Genomic DNA, 21,122 nt, shown 5'->3' on the forward strand with positions numbered 1-21,122 from the left:
CTAATTTTGTAGAGCTTAAAATGATTGAATTGAACATACTTTATGGCATGCCAGAAAGTTTTTTTTTTTTCAAAAATGAATTGCTTAATTTGATCAGCATAGCCAGGGAAATACATACAAACATAAGCCGGGAAAATTATACAATTCATTGCCACCTTTATTGAAAGGAAGGACAACTTATATATATATAACTAATTTGTTTTAAGGTTTTTAGAAAAATTGTTTGTTCTCACAAAAAATAAACTAGTCATATTTATTACTATTGGTTGTCTAATAAATAATGTTTGTAAATAAAAATTTATCCTACTTTCAGAATATGGCATAAAGATGTTTCTTAAAGTACTTAAGAAGTTAGCTTGATTGTACTTAACTTTCATAAAATTTGATTACATGATTCTTTTAGTTCGTATCAGGCTCATCAGTTTACTCTATAAATTATTAGTTTCTCTCCCTGAAAATACTTGTTAGAGATTGTAACATTGAATACCATTAATTCAGTATAAGTTTTTCTTTTTTCAACTTTTTTCTTGAAACAAATTATGAGTTATTCACAAAGTAAATTATCTGTTAAAGATTGTTTGTTAGTTTACTATGAATGAAAATCTGTGAATTTTTTATTTCTTTAGTTAAATTTTTCAGGCTATGGGTTAACCACAGATAAAATTCTACTGTATTCATATTGAATAGGTTGTATTAAAGTATATGATTTTATTTATAATTATAATATATAAATATTTGGGTTTTTTTCAGGCAGAAATTATATAAGTTTTTATGGTCAGTTAAAGTACCTAATGGTGCTTTTCAAATGCATGTTGGTGGAGAAGTGGACATAAGAGGGGTTTATTGTGCTCTAGCTGTCGCTCGACTCACCAATATTTACACAGATGCCTTATTTGATAATTCAGCTTTGTGGATTATCAGGTAATTTAATATAATTTTTATTAATATTTATTGGTTGAGGAAAATTTATTTAATTTTTTTTGTTATGTTATTAGTCCTGGTCTATTATCCAGGATAGGCTAGTGTTTTTCCACATGCTAAAAACTTAATTTCTTACAAAAGAAAATTAGCAACTTTGTTGTAATTTGATATAAGCCTGCATTTGCAAAAGAATAAATAAAAAAATAGTTTTCCCACACGGTAGCTGTCATTGATAAAATGCACATTATCAAAAGAATATTTAGCAACCGTAGCGATCATTTTTCTTTTGTCTTTCACGCTTATTTTTTCTAATCAGTTATTCAAATTAATGTTTTGGCTGAGAACATGGAATCTAGTATTTGGCTCATTATATATGATGTTAGTATCTTTGAGAAAATATGAATGAAAAAATTTTAAAATATTTTTTTAAGTAAAAAAAAAAATGTTCTTCAATTTCATCAAGAGGCTTTCAGTTTAGAGTAAAATTACTTTAATAAGCCTGAGAAATACATTTATTAGGTTCAGTTCATAATAACTTCTAAATTATTTGCTAGTTTATGACTTTTGTTTTAGAAGAATTCAGAATATATAGTGATATAGCTGACAATTCCCAATTTATAAACCAAGAATTGTGAAGTAGAGAACAGTGCTGTAAACTGTACTTTCAAATATGTCCTATTGTTCTAATTTATATTAGTGTGTTTATCTAAGAATTGAAGTAATCTACTGGATTTTGTTAGTCCTGAATAAATTGTAATGCAGCTGTAGTTTCTAAATACGTGTAATAAAAATAAAAAACCTTCATTTTTGAAACCAATCTTTCAGTTTTTTCAAACCAGAAGAAATTCACATAGAGAAATTTCCTATTTTCAAACTTTTTCAGGATTCACAGCACCATGAAACACAACATGCCATCTGATTATCGTCAAGTTGTGCAGCATCCAAAAAGTACAAAGCTTTCTAACTTGAAAGTGACTTCACAGAATAGCACAAATGCCAGTGCATTAATTTCCAAGGACACCTATATTTGATAATAGGTCACACACCTGTCTGTCTAAAACATTTTTCACTTTGGAACAATGTTTCCCTCAGTCACAGATTAAGATGGTTGGATCTGACCTTGGAATGTCTCAAAGTCAAACTTTCCTCTTTCAAACTCTTTGTATCAGCTAAATATTGTTGTTGTATGATGAGAACAATCCTCTCCAAGTGCAGAAGCCATTCTATCTCAACACTGATCAATACTTAATACATGGGCAAAATTGCCCGATATTCAGTCAACAGCATCACAACTACCTCTTTTCACTAACACAGCTTTATTCACCCACACAGCTAAAAAGCTGTGTTAAAATGACTAATTCAATTAAAATAGAGTAATAATAATTAGTGAACATTAAAATTTTCACATTTCCAGCCTAGTAGCTGGTCAATATCTGTGAAAGATAGATACTCAAAATTTGAATGAAATTTAAAGTTGAATCATTTAGTGTCTGAAATTGTAAAAATTGTCTTTTCTCAATTTTTTAATAAAATGTTAGCGGTATAAATATTTACTACCAATAAAAAGATAAAAATTATAAATGTTTCTATAAGAAATCATTTTTTTTCTTTGGGCTACAGGAATTCTTGCAGTTTGTAATGATACAGTTTTATTCACAATTAATTACTCAATAAGATTTTTGGGATTTGTGATTTAATTATTTTTTACATGTGTAATAAATGTATGAAGTGTGCTGATCCTCTGTACAACAATATCTTTAATGGAATGCCTCTTAATAGTCAGACCAACACCAAGATAATTATCATTTAGTAACTGTCTTTTCTTATTTTCTGTGTTTTCCAGCTGTCAAACATATGAGGGAGGCTTTTCTGGCTGCCCTGGTCTTGAAGCTCATGGGGGTTATGCTTTTTGTGCCCTAGCTGCTCTTTGTTTATTGGCTAAGGAACAACTATGTAATCTTAGAGCTCTTTTGGTTAGTAGTAAAACTATTTGTGTACGAAGTCATGTTAATAAAGATAAGATATAATATTTAGATAGTGTCTTTCCTTTAATATTTCTTTATTGTGGATTGATTGCTAAGGACATATGGATTTTAAAAAAAAAATAATTATTTTTACATTTTAAGTTACTGATATACTAATGACTGATAACGATGATGATGATGATAAAAGAAAATAAATTCAATATAGTTTCGAAGTTCTTTATTATAATTTTCTTTGAGAGATTGTGCAGTTATATGAAATATATGAGTGGATCTCTAATGATATCATTAGTAAACTCTCAATGTATCAAAGCTTGATAAGCATAGCTATTTGGTCCTTTTCAGGTAATTGAAATTGTTGATTAATTAAAAAATTTTTTAGTCAACCAAACTAGAGTTGTGATAGTAAAATGCGATGAACTAGACTGACTTCTTACACACTAACATAAAAACTAGTATAAACAAAAAAATTACTAGATTTACTATAAATTGTAAATGTAAGATCTTGTAAATGGAGTTGGGTATCCAGAATGACTGATAGTTTAAGAGAGTGCTTGTAATTTTTTCATTAACACCATGTTCATATCACTTGTTTACACACTTATTTTTGTTATTCATGCATCTGAAAGTAGTGTAAAAAATACACACTATAATAGCAGAAAAGTATCATATTATAAAAACATAATTTTTTTTCATTTAGACGCTTAATTCATTACATAGCTCAAGACTTGTACCTGGGAGTTTATGTAATAGTTGTTTTTTAAAAATGCAAGCCTAACTAAATTTGAACACAGAACATTCTGGATAAAAGAGATGAACGCACTACGACTGAGATTTGTAAATTAACCATATACTATCAATATTACTGAAGAGGTTTTTTTTACATTCATTGAAATTTTAGTTGTATAACTTTAATCTGTTTTTCTCATTTTTTCTAATTGGTCACCTTATGAGCTCTATTACAAATTATTTTCAGTTGATTTTAATAATATTGTTTTTTTTATATAATCCAGGTTTGTTTATTAAAATTTTCATAATTTCTAGATTGAAGGGGTTAAGCATTAGGATGATTTTTATATATAATATACATATATATAAAGGTTAGTCAAGGTTAGTTGTCATTAAATCATCTTATTAGAATTAGTTCTACCTACTGGATGCACCATTACAGAAAAAATATTTTTTTTTGTCCTCTTGATTTCCATCTCCAATAATAAATAGTCAGCTTGGTTAGTCAAATTGATTATTTATAGGACACTACCACATACTGTAAAAATGGAAATGAGATGGTAGATATTCTAGCAAAGAAGGAGATACAAATCATTTTGGTAGTTACTTCAGAATTTCCCATTCTGTCAAGCAGTATATTAATAATGAATTAAAAAAATATAATTATGGACATTTAATGATACATGGTAAGTGATATATTATTTTATTTTCAGGCAAAAACACGCTTCTTGAATATTCATTCATAAAGAGACACTTTGTGGAATTTTTGCTTTCAGAAAATTACTGGTTATGATTAGATCTCACAACACCTGTATAAAATTGGTTTATATCACTCCAAAGTTTAAACAATATGTCATCATTATGAAATGGGATCGCTTAAAAAATAAAAACTATTAATAGCTAATATGTATAAAAATATGTCTGACTAGCAGATGGACTGGCAAGCTAAGAGACAGAATGACTATGATCAGATGCCCCAGCATTAAAAAATAAATTTTGATTTTTTAGTTTAGAAAAGTTCTGTAAATTGCCACTTTAAGTTTGACTTATAAAACTATTTGGTAAAAACCAAAAATATATATGCTTATTGATTTTTTTGTTTTGCTTTGTTATTTCTTCAGATGGATCATTTTTTACTTATTTCATGACAATTGGGGCAACTGTTATAGATTTACACTACCAAAACATAATCATATGTGACCTAAATCAAGATTGTCAAAATACAATACTCCTAATGCTTACCTAATTTATGCTTATGCAATTAGGTATAAATGCATCCTTATTATTTGGACATCCCTGAAAGACACCATTGACACAATCCCCCCTCCCCAATGAATATGTATATTTTTAATGCAAGAATGAAGTTTTATCTGCCCAATACTAGCCAGTTTGTGTAGTATGCTAGCTTTTAGGTCAGATGGTCTTTGGTTTCATTCTTTTCAACTTTCTCATTAAATTATATCTAAATATGTGTCCAAAATGGTAGTTGTAATGATATCTTAATCAGTTTGTCATTCTGTTCTCGCATAATGACTTGACTATGTTGCTTAAAGAGGTTCTATGGCCATGATTAAAATTTTGTCCTGGACACCTAAAGCTGAATCGCCTGAAAAATATTTTGGAATGTGTTTGTTTTATCAATAATTTTACTCTTATGTTTTTACATTTTAATTTTATTGATGTTGTAACAGAGGTGGACAGTTAACCGACAAATGAAATTTGAAGGTGGTTTTCAAGGTCGAACAAATAAATTGGTTGATGGCTGTTATTCATTTTGGCAAGCAGGAACTCTCCCGTTAATACATGGTATTCTATTCAAACAAGGTAAATTTTACAATATATAAATTAGTTTATTACTTTCTCCTTACATTAGGAGAAAGTAATATTTTTTCAGAATAGGGAAATTATTTTCCCTCTCTTTTTTTTAGAAATTAAAATCTATTAAAAATCTTTTTGTGAAAGTTTTCAGTTTTAAGAACATTAAACTTTCCCGTAAAGTTTATCTATGGGACGCGATATTTATTTGATTGGTTTAAGATTTCATATCTCTTTCGTGGGATAACATTTTTATCTTGTACAACCTTATACAAAGCATGCATTAAGTTACAGTAGGCAGTCAGAGTTAGAAGTTTCAGTAGTTTAGACCATTTTACATTTTCAGTAAGGAAAGCAGTAAATGGAACTTTTTAATTTTTTTTTGTCGACAGTTGATTTTATTTTTATTCCATGAACATTGCTGGAAATACTCTTTGATTGTAGAAATTGTTTATCTATTTGTTACTTAATTATTATTTCTTCTTTATCACATTTCATTTATTTAATTTCTTTACATATATATATATCCTTTTTATCTATTGATAAGTCAAACTGGCCATCTAGTTTTAGACATAGGTATTTTTTAATGGTCCCTCAGTTGTGCTTTATGCATTTTCAATCTTGCTTTTTCTTTGTATACTAGTTCTGTTATTATTTTCTTTTGCTCCTCTTGCCATTAAAATGGTAAAAGATGACCACTTTTAAGACACACCACAGGGAATATACCACAGAAAACTGGAGTACCCACTATAAAGTTTAAAATGTCACTGAAGTAGTGTGAAATTCTGTAGTCATTCACTCCACTCAATGTAATTAACTGGCTCTAAGCAATTAGTATCATTATGGTTATAATATTTTTGAGGAAGATAATTCCAAAAAAAGCCTATCAGTTATTGATAGATTCATCAGTTGATAAAATGACAAACATCCATCGATAATGAAAACAGGAAGCTAAAGAAAAACTAGATTCAGAAAGTGATATTTTTTAATTAATTTCTTGTGAAAATTAATAATTTTAGGTTGTACAAATATTTGATGTTATTGGGTTATTATAACTCTGTTTCAGATTTTTAGAAACTGAAACAGAGTTTTCTAAAACAGTTTATAGAAAACTCTTTTTTCTAGAAAAACTGTTTCTAGTTTTTCTTTCAATGATATTTTTTCTATACTTCTCTTTTCTATAAAGATTTCTGACCTCTTGTAAAATTTTATTTTAATACATTTCCGCTATATTCGTATACTTAATAGATTAATAAACATTTCTTGTAATGAACATAAAGAATGAATATTCTGATATAAAAATTGAGAATATGTACGTTAATTAGAAAACATAAATCAAAACTCTGTTCTTAAATTGTTTTTTTTTTTCAAGAACTGTATCTGCAACTATTTTTCCCCATGCGAAATGTTCTGTCCATTTAAAACAACATCTGTATTTTGATAATGCCTCTGAATATTTTCCAGATTACAGTCATAAATTTATTTTATTTTTTTAACATCATTTCTTATAAGGGTCCTACACATTCCTTTCCTGCTACATAGTAATTTCAATTTACTTATTGTCATTTAAATTTATTACACTCAAGTCTAGGAGGAAGTGTGAAAATTGTCATTCATCTCATCCTCTGAAGCAATACCTAACAGTAGTCCCAAAGGCTAAATAAAAAAGGAATTACAGTTTTTAGAGTAATTTTTCAATTTATTACAGTCAAGTCTAGGAATTACAATTTTTAATGCAGGCACAAGTTATCAAATATTTACTTTTTTAATTATAATTATTTTCATTATACTTTTATTTATACAAGGTCTGTAAATAAAGTAATGAGTCTAGTTTTTTTTTTGGCAACCAAAGTGGCAACACTGTAAAGTTACTAGAAAGCATATGGTTATACGAACAGCTGGTTTATATTAGGTATTAATATTTTTAGTCTATTGTTGTCGTGAGATGTAAACAAACTTTTCGTGAAACAAGTTTTTGTTGTGCGTTACAAAAATGAGTGATACTAATTATGAGCATCGTTGTGCAATCAAGTTTTGTGTTAAACTTGGTGAGAATGCTACTGAAGCTTTTTCATAATTGAAAAGGGCGTATGGAGATGACACTCTGTCATGAGCCCAAATTTTTAGGTGGTGGTTTAAAGCATTTTCAGATGACCGGGGATCAGTTCTGGACGTTCCACGCTCTGGAAGACTGTTAATGTCAAAAACTAACAGTGTTGAGCAAATCAGAGACTTTATACTGTGTGACCAGTGATTATGTGTCAGAATGATTGCAGAACAATTGAATTTGAACCATACCACAATCCATCAAATTTTGACAAACGAATTGGACATGAAAAAAGTTTATGCAAAATTGGTCCCAAAAAACCTCACTGTTGAACAGAAAAACAACAGGGTGGAAGTGTGCCACAATCTTCTAGGGTGAACTGAAACTGATCCTGATTTTCTAAAAAAAAAGTGTTGTTATGATGAATCTTGGATATTTGAATACAACTCAGAAACAAAATGCCAGAGCAAAGAGTGGCACTTCAAACTCACCATGTCCCAAAAAAGAAAAAATAAGCAAATCAAAACCATGCTAATTTGTTTCTTCGATAGTAATGGCATTGTCCATAAGGAATTTTTGCCTACAGGACAGACTGTAAATCAATATGTTAACCAAGAAATTCTTGAAACACTGCGGAAAAGAGTTGCCAGTGTGAGACCAGCCATCAAAGACAACTGGATGCTGCATCATGACAATGCACCTTGTCACACTGCACTCTCAATTAATGAGTTTTTGGCTAGAAAAACATTACTGTAGTTCCTCAATCACCTTATTCACATGACTTGAATCTCTGTGACTTTTCCTGATCCCAACTTCAAAAAAACACCTCAAAGAACACGATTTTGGCACAGTAGAAAACATAAAAAACAATGTAACCAACCATCTGAAGGATATTCCGGTTTCTGAGTTCCAACACTGCCATTAATAGTGGAAAGGTTTTCTGAACCAGTCTTATTACTTTATTTACAGACCTCGTATTATATAGTATACTAAATAATTTTAATGGCATCTTTAAATTACAACATTGGTTATTTCTTACATTAGTTTTGTACATATTCTGTGTTATATAATAATATTTATTTTCATCAGCTTCATTCATTTATTCTTTTATATCATTACATAATGTTAGAATTAAAGTTTGTTATAAAACTAAGAAAAAAAATATAGTCTCTTATTTTAAAAGCATGGAATATAATTAATTTCATGTTTATTATTTTTTTAGAGGATAGCAGTGTAATGAAAAAAATGGATGAATGGTTATTTCAATCTAGAGCATTGCAAGAATACATATTAATTTGTTGTCAGTGTACTAATGGTGGTCTTATAGATAAACCAGGGAAGTAAGTAATTGTATACTTAATATCATTATTATTTTTATATTCCTAAAATGTAGTCCAGAATATGTGTGATATTTCTTAAATCCTTGATTTGTTTATAATATTGTATTTAGTTATTTTGAACCACTAGTTACTTAATATGTTTGGTGCTGATTAAGTGAGATTGTTATTTTGATTCATTTGGTAACATTGAGTTGTCAAACTTGTTGCTAAACGTTCCACTTAACTTTCAGTGAGGCCTCTTTAATCCAGGTAGTATTATTTTTGAAAACCTTTCAAGACAAGTTTTTTATTTTAATTATTTTTTTTATGTATTATGTTTAGATTTTAGAAGACTTCCAGATGATATTATTTTATGAACCTAAGATCTTTAATTTTATTTTTTAATATTCTTATTATACTTGGGAATATAATATATTAAAGTTAATGGTCTTCTTATTTTTTTTTTTCAGTTTTATATTACTTGTTTATACTTTATGTATTCAATTTCAAGTTTTTTTATTTTCATCCCCTGAAATATAATTTCTATTTATTTATATTTTTAAATTATTTCTTGTTGTGACATTAAAATATACATTTTATTTTTAACAATCTTTAATTTTTTTTCCGTTTTATGCTGGTTTTTTTTACATGAGCACTTGCTTGATTACCAAAAACCACTAAGGGGAGTGAGGAAAGAGTAAAAAATAAGTTAAGAAGCAAATAGAAAATCTAACAGTCAGATTACAAAGAAACATAGCTAAATTGAATTTTGACTAAATTTCACCTCCAGAAAAATGGTGAATTATTTTCATTTAAGAATACAATGTAAATAAAAGTTGTGATCAAATTTCAAATTAACCTGTTTTGAGTGCAAGAAATGTAATTTAAAACAAAAATAAGATTTTTCTATTTTTGATTATTTTCGTATGATTTATGATAAAGTTTAGTTCTAATAAAAATTGTTAATGAACATGTTAAATATTTAGCTGTAATGAGTAAGATTAACAAATGTATTGCAAGAGCGTTTTTCCCATGAGTACTTGGCTGCTCTTGGCGACTCCATGTACTTTGTAACAATAAAATACCAGGTGATTCACATAAAACTCATGATTTTATTTGTTTTTTTTTACAATAGGTATTACAAACATGTAATTAATTTTGGAATTAATGTATAGTAACTTTAGAAGATTACTTTATCAACTGTGTAAAATGTCCTCCGTATACTCAAGCCATAACTAAACACAGTAGTTCTATGTTACTGGCCATTCGATGGAATGATGCTTGAAGTACCATTGGTTTTACATGACAAATCATCAGAAAAAAATTAGACCCACTATTCTCTCTACTGATACTATGCACCAAAGTGTGACTCAATGGGTGTATAAGCTCTTCATGAATGTATGCAAATTTTGTACAACTCAAATGCACGTCTTCTTTAAATTGATTTATCCAGACAAGTAGAACCAATCTTCATCTATGAACCTGATAATTTATAGATAGTATGCCAGAGTTTACAGCAACAGTCACCTGGAACCATCCTACCCCATCATATCCATGTGTAAGTAGTTAAAAAATTCTAATAAGAAGCTTCTCATAAAAAAATAAAATTCTTCTAAAATGAATTTTTTTCCAGTGTTCTCCCCATTTCTCTGTACATTGTGATTGCAAAGATCATACTAAAATGAGAAAAAATATAAAAGTTGATGATTGAAATTTTGCAGATCTATTTAAACAGTATGAAAAATAAAACTTGAAAATTTCAAACAATTTTTTTATGGATTTTAATTTGTTTTCTGTTTTTTGAATTATAACTAGAATATGGCTTTCTGGGTTTATCCAAAATGTTTCTCAAAAAAGATTACTGAAAAAATTGTTGAAGGTAATAATTAGATAAAAAATTTAATAATGTAAATCTTTCTGGAAATCTGAATCCATTTCCAAGGTGTTTTTCCAAAAAATGAACCACACCTATTATCTAAGTTCAAATCCTGATCTAGTTTCAAAATTGCTACATTTTGTGGCATTTTTTGAAAAAAAATTTTCCTTCCTTTCACATAAAATTTGTATTAACTTATACCTGGTCTATGTTTTATTTTAACATAAAAAATATAATCTAAATTATAAAAATCAGACTGCACCCAACCCTAGTTCTTACTTTTGGATATCCATTGGCAGATGGTAATACAAAATTTAAAAAATGTAGTTCATGAAAATAATTTAAACATTTAGCATGAAAAAAATTAGTTTTTGCTTCTTACCAATGTAAACCCGAATTGAATGTGCATTTTTCATAACATGTCCTGTGGCTGAGCCAGCCACATTTGGCTGTGGACCATATTCTTACAGTTTGCTATAATACAAAATCAAATGTTCTGGTACGGAAAAATTACAAGTGCACCATTGTTTCTTATTAAAAAAAAAAGAAAGAAAAAAGAATCTGTGACTGGGTATAGATGTGTAGCCACTGCAAAGAATTATTTAATAAATAGATGATTAATTAGTGTTAAATTTTTCCCCTTGTTAGTACATTAATTTTTCTATTTTTATTTTTGTGACTGTAAATTTGTATAAATTATTTTACAGGCAGAGAGATTTGTATCATACATGTTATACTCTGAGTGGATTATCCGTTTCTCAACACGTGCCTGGAAAAGATGTTCAAGTAGTGGGGAGCTATAAAAATTTACTGGTATTCCAACATTTCAGATTAAACTGTCATTAGTAAAATTATTGTGATTATATATTTTATTTTGTAGATCTGATTTGTTGTTATATGCTGTTACTTGATTAATAAATTAATGGTATTATTTATAAATAATTATTACTTAATGGGAACGTTTGTCTGAGTGATATGACAATCATTATATAAGAGTCTTTCATTAAATGAGTAGACAAATATTTATAAATTTATACTAAGTATTATTATTATTACTTAATATTAACATTATTTTTCAGTAATATCCCTCTTTTTATGCTGTTTCTTTTCCATCTAATGTCAACAAATAAGTTTTTAGATTAATTTCAGAATCACAACTGCATTGGCCATTTTCACTTCATTATCTTCAAATTGTCTTCCGTGTAAACATATTTTAATTGACCAAAAGTGATCTAAAAGAGTGTAAATTGTTTCTGGTAAGAGTTCTCAGTCAAATTTGGTGATCATATCTTATACCAGTTAGTTGGTATAAGGGCTAGCATTGACCTGTTGATGAATCAATCAGTTCTTCATTCAAACTTTGCTTTTCAATGTACATAATCTGTTTCAATTAATCAGTTTTAAATATTTTTCATTAACTTAATGTTTTGAGTTTACAAATATATTTTTTTATTAATGTTTGTAATTTTTTATTAATGAATGTTGACATACATTAACCGTTTATATAATAACTAAGAATAGGATCTCTCATATCCCAAATATGTTAAATATCATTATATTTATAGAAGGTTGCAATTTGAATTTCTTTGTTATTGGAGATCCAGTGTGCTTCCCTTCTTCATTCTGTTTTTTTTCAATTTTGGTTCATATTTGTGTCTACATGTCTTATCAGAGATTACTGTTCCAACTGAAAAAATGCCTTGTCCTTGCATTCAATATGTGCTTTTAGTTCTGTACAAATCTTGATCTCTTGTAAGATTGGTACACAACAAGCATATCTCAAAAATTGCACTTCATTGTGAATAGTTTTATGAACTTACCAACACTGACAATATATTTCTATACTAATGTGACAATCATTTAAAATAACTTGTTCTTAATTTTATTTTAACATTTCATTTGATAGTACTTTTGAACATCTGTAACGGTCTTCATCAACTACACTTCACAAACTGTTTTTAAATTTGCCTTGTTCATGCAGTTTACACTACTGTATTAAGCATTCGTTTGGCAAAAAGTATCAGCTGGTTTTATGTCTCCCTCCATGTTGCATTTCTCTGTTTACATATTGAAAGACTCTTGCTGTTGAGAGTTTCTGAGGAAGAAAGTATTGTAATTGGCTGCTGTATCTTAGTCTGACTCAATACATACCATTAAGCTGCCTATTTGTTGTATAAAAGTGATGTTTTGACTTGTTTTTTGTTATGTAAAGTGAGCATAATACAATATTCAGTAAAATCATGTTAAACATGTTTGCCAGTCTCTTACTTGCAATAGACAGCTGTTATGAGATAATTACTCTGGACACATTTTATGGTAGGAGCCAATACTTTCCTTCTCAACACTAGCTAATTGTAAGTGGAATTTATTTTATAGTAAATAAAAGAGGTGCAATTGAATTCCTAAAATTATGTAAAAAGAAATAAGGCCTTAAAAATGGTTATCTTTACTTTCCGCTTCGGGTTAATCCGACTGAAAATGGTTGCAGTAATCCCAACATTCTTTAATAATGAAAAGGTAATCTGTATGTTCTCATTTTTGTCTGTTCTTCATTCTTCCACTGTAATTTATTAATTAGATATCATAGGGATGATATTTGGAAAAATAAGTTATATCAAGAGCACTGGCTCCTGACACCTTTTTGATTCTTGACACCCTTGTTGAAATCAGATTTTCCTTGGACACTCTATGTCAAATTTTAACAATTACCGTTTGTAAAATAGCCAGTAATTTTTTTGCAAGGATTAGGTAAAAATTAATAAAACACATTTTAGATCACAAAAAATATAACTGAACAAACATCCTATAACATTGAATTGAAAATGGAAATTAAAGTGTGAAAATTGTGTAATATTTTGCTACATTCCTGTGAGGAAGTTGTGGCTCTGGCTCTCCAAGCAGTGAGGCACACATTTTGGAAACTAATGTCATAAAAAATTATTCTTTTTATTATGGCCATAATAAAAAGAAGGTAACAATGAAGAAGAGGTTACAGCATATCAGAGCATTAAATCTTGAACATATAGCTTTGTTTTTCCATTTGTTGTACTGTTTCAATTGTATATGCTGTCAATAGGATGTTGCATTGTTGATTAACTCTCAACAAGTTGGTGGATATTTCAATCAAAGCAATAAGATCAAGTGTGATACTTTTATTGGCCCGACACTGCTTTTATGATGGAAAATAAATGTTACCCTTTCAGTAGAATAATTGTTGTTATTTGGATCATTGCATATCAAAACTTTTATCCCTAGTTACTATTCTAAGTACGTACGCTTCATATCTCTGTTCAAACCTTTATTTTAATTTGCATGAAATAATATGCATATGTATAATCATCTGATAAAATATAATGGCATGTTTATTACATTATTTCTATGATGTCATGTGTAATAGATTATTGTGTTGTAGTCATCAAGATCTAAATTTACATTTTGATTTTTTTTCTTTTTGCAAGATAATCAGTTTATTCAACTTTTAGAATTTTTATAATAAATCATAGATTTACATAATGCCTAAAGCATTACAAATTAACATGTATAAGTATTTTTTTCTAAATTATCTTGCTGACCACAAAGCAAAACATGATTATTTTAACTTTTTCATGTTTGGTTTTTAAATACTATCACATTCGTGTCAAATTTACAGTTGCTGGCAGCACATTGTGATCAAGTCACATTATACCGTGGCATTTTTATAACACTGGTTATTTTATCCTACAGTATTGCTTTTTACAGCTATCCTGCAAATTACCTTTGTAATTATTTTAATGACTTTGTAATTATTCAAAAAGTTATTTTTTATAAAGATACAATAGGCAGAGTAAAATTCCTTTTTTGTGAGAGACGGTATCATTAACTTTTTTTTATAGTGGTTCATCATTTGACCGATTTGAAAATATTCTGATTTTTACTGTTCTGTAATAATGTTTTATTATTAACATATTACGACAATATTGTCATCTATTCCAATAGTTATTTTTTATAGTTATCTTTGTTATACCAGATTAATTAAAAATTGGTGTTTTAATATGTGCAGCCCTACAATCTAGTTCATCTCAGGATTCTTTCACAGATTTCTTTTCTCTAATATTCATTTAAATATTCTTTCCTTTAGTATTTATTTGATCTTTATCAACTGGCGTAACTTTCATTATCTTGCTTTTACACCACAGTCTACATAAATATTTCTAACAATTTCTAATTAAATTTATTTTTGCTGTCAACAGTATCTTTCTATATGAAATCTTTCCTATCTTGTGCTATTATTGAATATGATTAACGATTTGCAGTTTTATATTTTCACAGGCAGGTGTTATTGTGTTACTATATTCCAGTGAATATATGTAATATTGATCTTTTATATGTATGTATATAGCCTCTTAATTATTTTGTTATGAATCTTTTCACATAGAAAGAAAGAAGAGCAGTTTTCCTCTTCATAGAAAGAAGAATGGAAATGGTATTTAAAGAAATATATGCACTCTATCAGTTAAATTGCCCTGAATGTATTAAAATTTAAATGTCTGAACTAGTGAGCTTACTCCAACTCAACAGACTTTTAAATTGTTTGAAATGCACTACACCCAATAGTAATTACGCTGAAATCTCTCACGCCGACCATCTCTAAGACAACCATCTCCGTAAAAGCAAGTATTTCTTGAAATGTAAATAAATTGCCATACCGACAATGTTATTGTTCTCCAACTCAACCGAGCCCATAACATTTGAAATATTCACTGATTCATTGCTTCTTTTTGGTATAAAACTGATTAATTATTGGTTACAGATTTAATAGCAGATTAAGGAGAAAATTTTAGTTTTAGTACAAAAACTTTTCAATCACTTACAAAAATAAATTTAATGTTAAAAAATAAGGCAAGAAAATGTAGATTTAAATCATGTAAAAAAGTGACTGGTTATTTATTCACTTTTATAGTAACATATGCTCAACATGTTCATCACAGTCTACTTTATGCATATAAAATGCATCTTATAACTTTAAAGTCTGCCACCAGCTAGTCAGCAGCAGACTTCAGTTCTGAATTTTCACTATTATATTCAGATATGTGTATGTACATATCTTTACGAAAACATTGGTGTTTTCGTAAATAATTTTTGTCATTGTACAAGATTTTTTTAAATTTTGTTAGTAAAAACGTCAGAAAAAAAAAGCAACAAATTAAATTTAGAAACACGATTAAATGTTACTGAAGAAGCTGGCTGTGGACTATCATAAAGAATATTAACAGAAAAATACAATTATGGTAAAATGCAAAACCAACAAATTGTAAAAGAAAGAGAACGTTTATAAGAAAAATGATTTAAAAATGTTAATAAAAATACAAAAAGGAAAATTTTCAACCCTAAAAAGAAGTGAATGATTTAATTTTTGCTTGGTTTGAAGGTGCTTGTGCATGAAAATTGCCTATTAGCAGTAAACTACTACAAGAAAGAGCAACAAGTTATGTACAATAACTTCAAATTGAGACATTTATTGGAAGCAGAGATTGGTTGGAAAAATTTAGCCATCTAAACAATATTATTTAAAAAAATGTGTGTGGTGAAAGTGAATCCGTCAGTGAAAACAGTAGGTGAGTGGTTACAACAGTAGCCATCATTAATAAAAGACTATGATCTCAAGGACATTTACAACATTGACAAAATGGTACTTTTTTATTGAGTTATACCAATTAAGTCATTGATGTTCAAAGGTACTAATGCGTATGATACTAAAAAATTAAAATAAAGAATAAACGGTGATGTTGTGTAACAATACTGTTAAAGAGAAAAACCTCCATTTACAATAAACAATTCACTGCAGCCAAAATGTTTCAAAAATGTTAATATGTCCAAACTGAAAGTAGAATAGTACACAAATAGAAAGGCTTGGATGACAGTTTTGATTTTCACTGATTGAATTGAAAAATTCAATGAAAAACTGAGGCAGAGAAATGTTGCTAATTTTGGACAGTGCCCTGTGTTATCTAAAATTGTCTTTAAGTAACATTTATTTATTGTTTTTACTTGCTAACATTACAAGTAAATCACAACCGTTAGTTCTTGGAATAATTCAGTTGTTTAGACTTCATTATCGTTATCGAATAATGACAACTCTTGTAACAGTTGTCAATTCAAAATGTAAATAACTTGATTGAAAAAATCTCTTTGACGGAGTAGTGGAATATGTTAAGGAGGTGTGGATGAAAACACGGTAAAAAAGTGTTTTAAGAAAGGTGGTATTGATTTTAGATTACCTGAGGAAGAAAATATGAATGAAGAAACTCTAATCCAAATTGAAAATGAAGTCATAGAACTAGGTCATTAGATTTACATCAACATTGATACTCATTTTAATGAAGACAAAGAAGTTGAAGATGAAAATGATTGGGAGAAAGAAATTGTGGATAAGCTTGCTAATTCTTCTACTTTAGATGTTGCTTTAAATTGTGTCAACAAATTAAAACAATAGATCATAATCTTGATGATAATAAAATTGTTGACTATAAAATTTTCAAATTGTATTATAAAAGAAAGTGAATAAATATAAGACAAAGTCAAGTATGCATACTTAGTTGTACGAATACTTAAAGTAGTAAGCATTTTTGTAGATGTTCTGAGAATTTGCTTCATCTTTTTATTAATGTTTTTTTCTTTGCCATTATCATCAACCAAATTATTCGTGTTATTACAATAATATGTTTATCATTTGACTAAATTTGTGCATTATTAATGAAAGGAATTTCCCAATTACATTTTTTTAAATTATTAAAAACATTTATTTCCATAAACCTTAACAAAAATTATTATGGCCATACCGGCACACCTTTAAGAAATTATTACAGCCACACTGAGACAGCCACAGTCTTGTTCTCTAACCATCTCTACAAAAGATCAAAATAGTCTAGAATCAGAACTGGTCATTTAAAAGAGATTTCATAAATAATATAGTGTTTTAATATCACCTGCCAAAATTTACAATTTATTGTACTACTAGATACATAGTTGACCAACTTGGCTATTTGTGACTACAATATTTATAATAGAACTACATTACAAAATTCCTTTTATTGTAAAGTTTCAGAATCAACCAATCTAAGATTAGTTGATAATTTTAAGAGAATACTTTGTAACTATTTTCATTGTGTTCAAAATGGTACAAAAAAAACACCAAATCAAAACTTATTTCACTCTGGTCATTCGCTGTGCTTTACCCCTACCCAAAAAGGGGATTATTTTGGTCAAATTTTTCTGATTATATTTAGCCAAAGTTAAGATAAAATTTGTTCTAATCTGTTTCAGCTAGTCTCAATAATCAGATATGCTGTCCATTAATAAAGTGCATTTCATCTATTGTAAATGAATAAATGTATACATGTATTTGTTGACTAAAACTGTGCCAAATAGAATAAACTAAAATATATCTCCAACTTCTTTGTCTTTATTAAAATGAACATCAATGTATATCCCAATCTGTTGACGACTAAATTTTCAATTTGAATTATAGTTTCTTCATTCATATTTTCTTTCTCCGTAACCCAAAATCATTACCATCTTTCTTAAAACACTTTTTTACCCTGTTTTCATCCACACTAATCCGTGCTTCCTTTACAGATTCCACTACATCTGTTGAAGAAATTTTTTGAATAAAGTTATTTACATTTTGAAGTGGATCAAGTTAAACTAAACTATGTTGCAAATATAGAAAGTAATTATGGCCAGTTTTTTCATAGCTAACTAATTTCAGGAAATTTTTTATGAATTTCATTTATGATTTATCCCTAAGATGTTAATAATTATTCTTAATATAAGAGAAGGAATGTTAATTTAAATTAATACTAATGATAACACATTTCTCTTTTTTTCAGATGCCATTGCACCCAATGTATAATATAGGAATTGAAAAGTTAAAAGATGCTCTACTTTATTTTAATCAACTTCCTGTACCTAATTATAAAACTATATTTACAATGAAGTTATCACCGTTTGGTTACCATGACAATGATGATGCCTCTGATGATAGTAATAAAAATACTGAGAAGATTACCCTTTTGAATGATAATTGATACTGATTTAGTCAGTTGATTGTTTTTTCTTTTTTTAATCCTTTTTTTTTTGTTAATGTAGTGCTATTAAAAAAGAAATTGAATTATGATCTATTGTTTTGTAATGTGGTGTTTGTTACTTTCACAAAATTTCATTGGTATCAGAATGTTTGTTTTTTTTTTTTTTTCTCTATTGTTCTGTTATTTTGAAATGTAACAATTTTTGATAGCTTCAAAAGTCAGACGTAACAGAATTTAATCCTTAATCACATAAATTGGTTCTTCACCTTAAATTGTACCTGTATTGATATATTTACAAGTTTAAAATTAATAGTTTTTAAAATTGTATTATTTTGCTGAGTATTGTTATTTGAATAATCCAGTGTACAATATTTATCTAACTTAACTTTTAGTGTTCATTGGAAAATAAACTGAAATACACTAATCAAGGTTCAGTGCTGCAAAATATTAAGGTTTTATGGAGTAAAATTTAATATGTAAAGAGATAGAACATCTCCTTCATTACAAAAATTAAAATTTGCATAAAACTTTTACAACAAATTTTAAAATGAAGGAAAAATTCGCTAATTTTGAAAGGTGTGAAATCCATTAATTAGAAATCTGTTAACAGTAGAGTTACAGATGCCATCAAATAAAATTATTAAGACATCTTTAAATTAAATTTTACATAAAATGGATTTAAATACAGTATTTTTTATTAATCTTTTAACATTTTTATGTAATTTTAAAACAAAATACAAATTCAGGAAGTATAAGGCTGGTTAGCCACAACTGGCCTATGGACCAGGCTGGAAGTAGACTTGCTCTGCTGCAGCCAGGGATAGACTTTTACTGATGACAATGATATCGAAATTGGGAAGACTTATGAATATTTTTAAATTGAAACTAACATTACATTGCGAATAAAAATTACTCGGGTTTAAATAGGAAAACTGAGGAAAAATAAATTTGCTGAAAATATACAAAAATCCTCTTTTTAAATGATGAAATCTTTTTAAACTTAAACTGGAAAAATATTAAGTATTATAATAATAATTGGAAAGTATTAAATTTTAAATGTATCAGTGATCAGAATTGTAGACAGTTGCATTAAATATCTGTTCGCAGTAATTAATTTGATAATAAGTTTTATGAAAATAAAAATATGTGTTAATAATGATCCTTTATCTCATCAAACCATTTTTTCTGATCGCATTACAAGAACTGAAAAAGGGATAAACTCAGCCTGCAGAAAATAGTCAAAAATTAACACGCAGTTAAAAAAACCAGTAAAATTTGATTAATCAAAATCTGATTTTTATTAACCTAACAATTTTTAAGATATATGTATTTAGAAATTTGTTGAAATTAAATAAAATCTCAAATAAAATAAACTGCATTTTCATGAGATAATGACTAAAAATCATAATAAAAACATATAACTAACTCGAGAAAATAATGGTTAAATAAATCTATTCTTCTTTCTGTTATTTCTGAATCCAATAAAATATATAAATGCAGAAATTTATATAATAGACAACCTTATAAAACATAAAAAAAAGCAAACATGAATTTTGAAAATCTGGCCACTGTTTAAAAAGGTTAAGCAATTCAAGATTTTAATGGAAGAAGAGAATAGTTTAAATAGTTATTAGAAATTGAGCTGTATACATCTTGGTGAAGGTTAGAACTTATCATTAAAACAAAAAACCACAATAGTAATTGAGATTTATTATAAAAAGATAGACAAACATAAAAGCAAGATACTTCAGAGGAGCATAACAAGGAAGAGAATATAACATTTTGGCAGCTTTTCACAAATTCCTTCAGGATTTTTATTACCTGTTAAACATTTCTTCACAATGAATCAAATACCTTATCCAATCAACAAGATTATTTTTCAGATTTGTTGAATTGTTTGGATAAAGTATATGTTACTTTTTAGAAGCATGATAAATATATTACGGCTTTTTAATAAGATAAATGTTTCTGAAGTAAAGTCCAGCTGATTCATATAATCAAATAAACATTAAAACATGTTAATGCAATCGTATTTTTCTGGCCAAATTTGAAATCTATTATTCATCTCGCTAGAAGAATTTCATTATATAAAGAACTGCAAAGATATAAAAAGTTGTCAACTGCAACCTTTTATTTTGTGATATATCTCTGTCATTCTAATTCTAAGTCCTACTGGGTAGTGGCACATCATTGCTATAATGATTTTGCTTGTTATGAGAGGACCCAATAGTTGAAGTATTTGGTTCTCACATTTGATCTACCAGCTTAGATGATGCAGTCCTGTTATATATGTAGGATTATTCCTGAACACTTTTGAGATCATTATAAATTTTAGTTAAAAGTTAAGTGATTCTAATATGATTGGCT

At 27.9% G+C, this 21,122-nt stretch overlaps 1 protein-coding gene across 1 annotated transcript in view; it reads left to right on the forward strand.

The window, feature by feature from the left end:
- The window catches only part of Fntb (Farnesyl transferase beta subunit), a 37,235-nt gene extending 18,391 nt beyond the window's left edge, over positions 1–18,844 (forward strand). Inside the window, exons 5-10 of the mRNA XM_075366120.1 lie at positions 751–921; positions 2,765–2,894; positions 5,324–5,456; positions 8,717–8,834; positions 11,397–11,502; positions 18,558–18,844. Coding sequence (XP_075222235.1) covers positions 751–921; positions 2,765–2,894; positions 5,324–5,456; positions 8,717–8,834; positions 11,397–11,502; positions 18,558–18,755 — 856 coding nt within the window. The 3' untranslated portion in view covers positions 18,756–18,844. The remainder of the gene's footprint in view (positions 1–750; positions 922–2,764; positions 2,895–5,323; positions 5,457–8,716; positions 8,835–11,396; positions 11,503–18,557) is intronic.
- Positions 18,845–21,122: the final 2,278 nt, after the last annotated feature.

Source organism: Lycorma delicatula, chromosome 5 (genome assembly GCF_047948215.1).
Source record: "Lycorma delicatula isolate Av1 chromosome 5, ASM4794821v1, whole genome shotgun sequence".
In the NCBI taxonomy this organism is placed as follows: domain Eukaryota; kingdom Metazoa; phylum Arthropoda; class Insecta; order Hemiptera; family Fulgoridae; genus Lycorma; species Lycorma delicatula.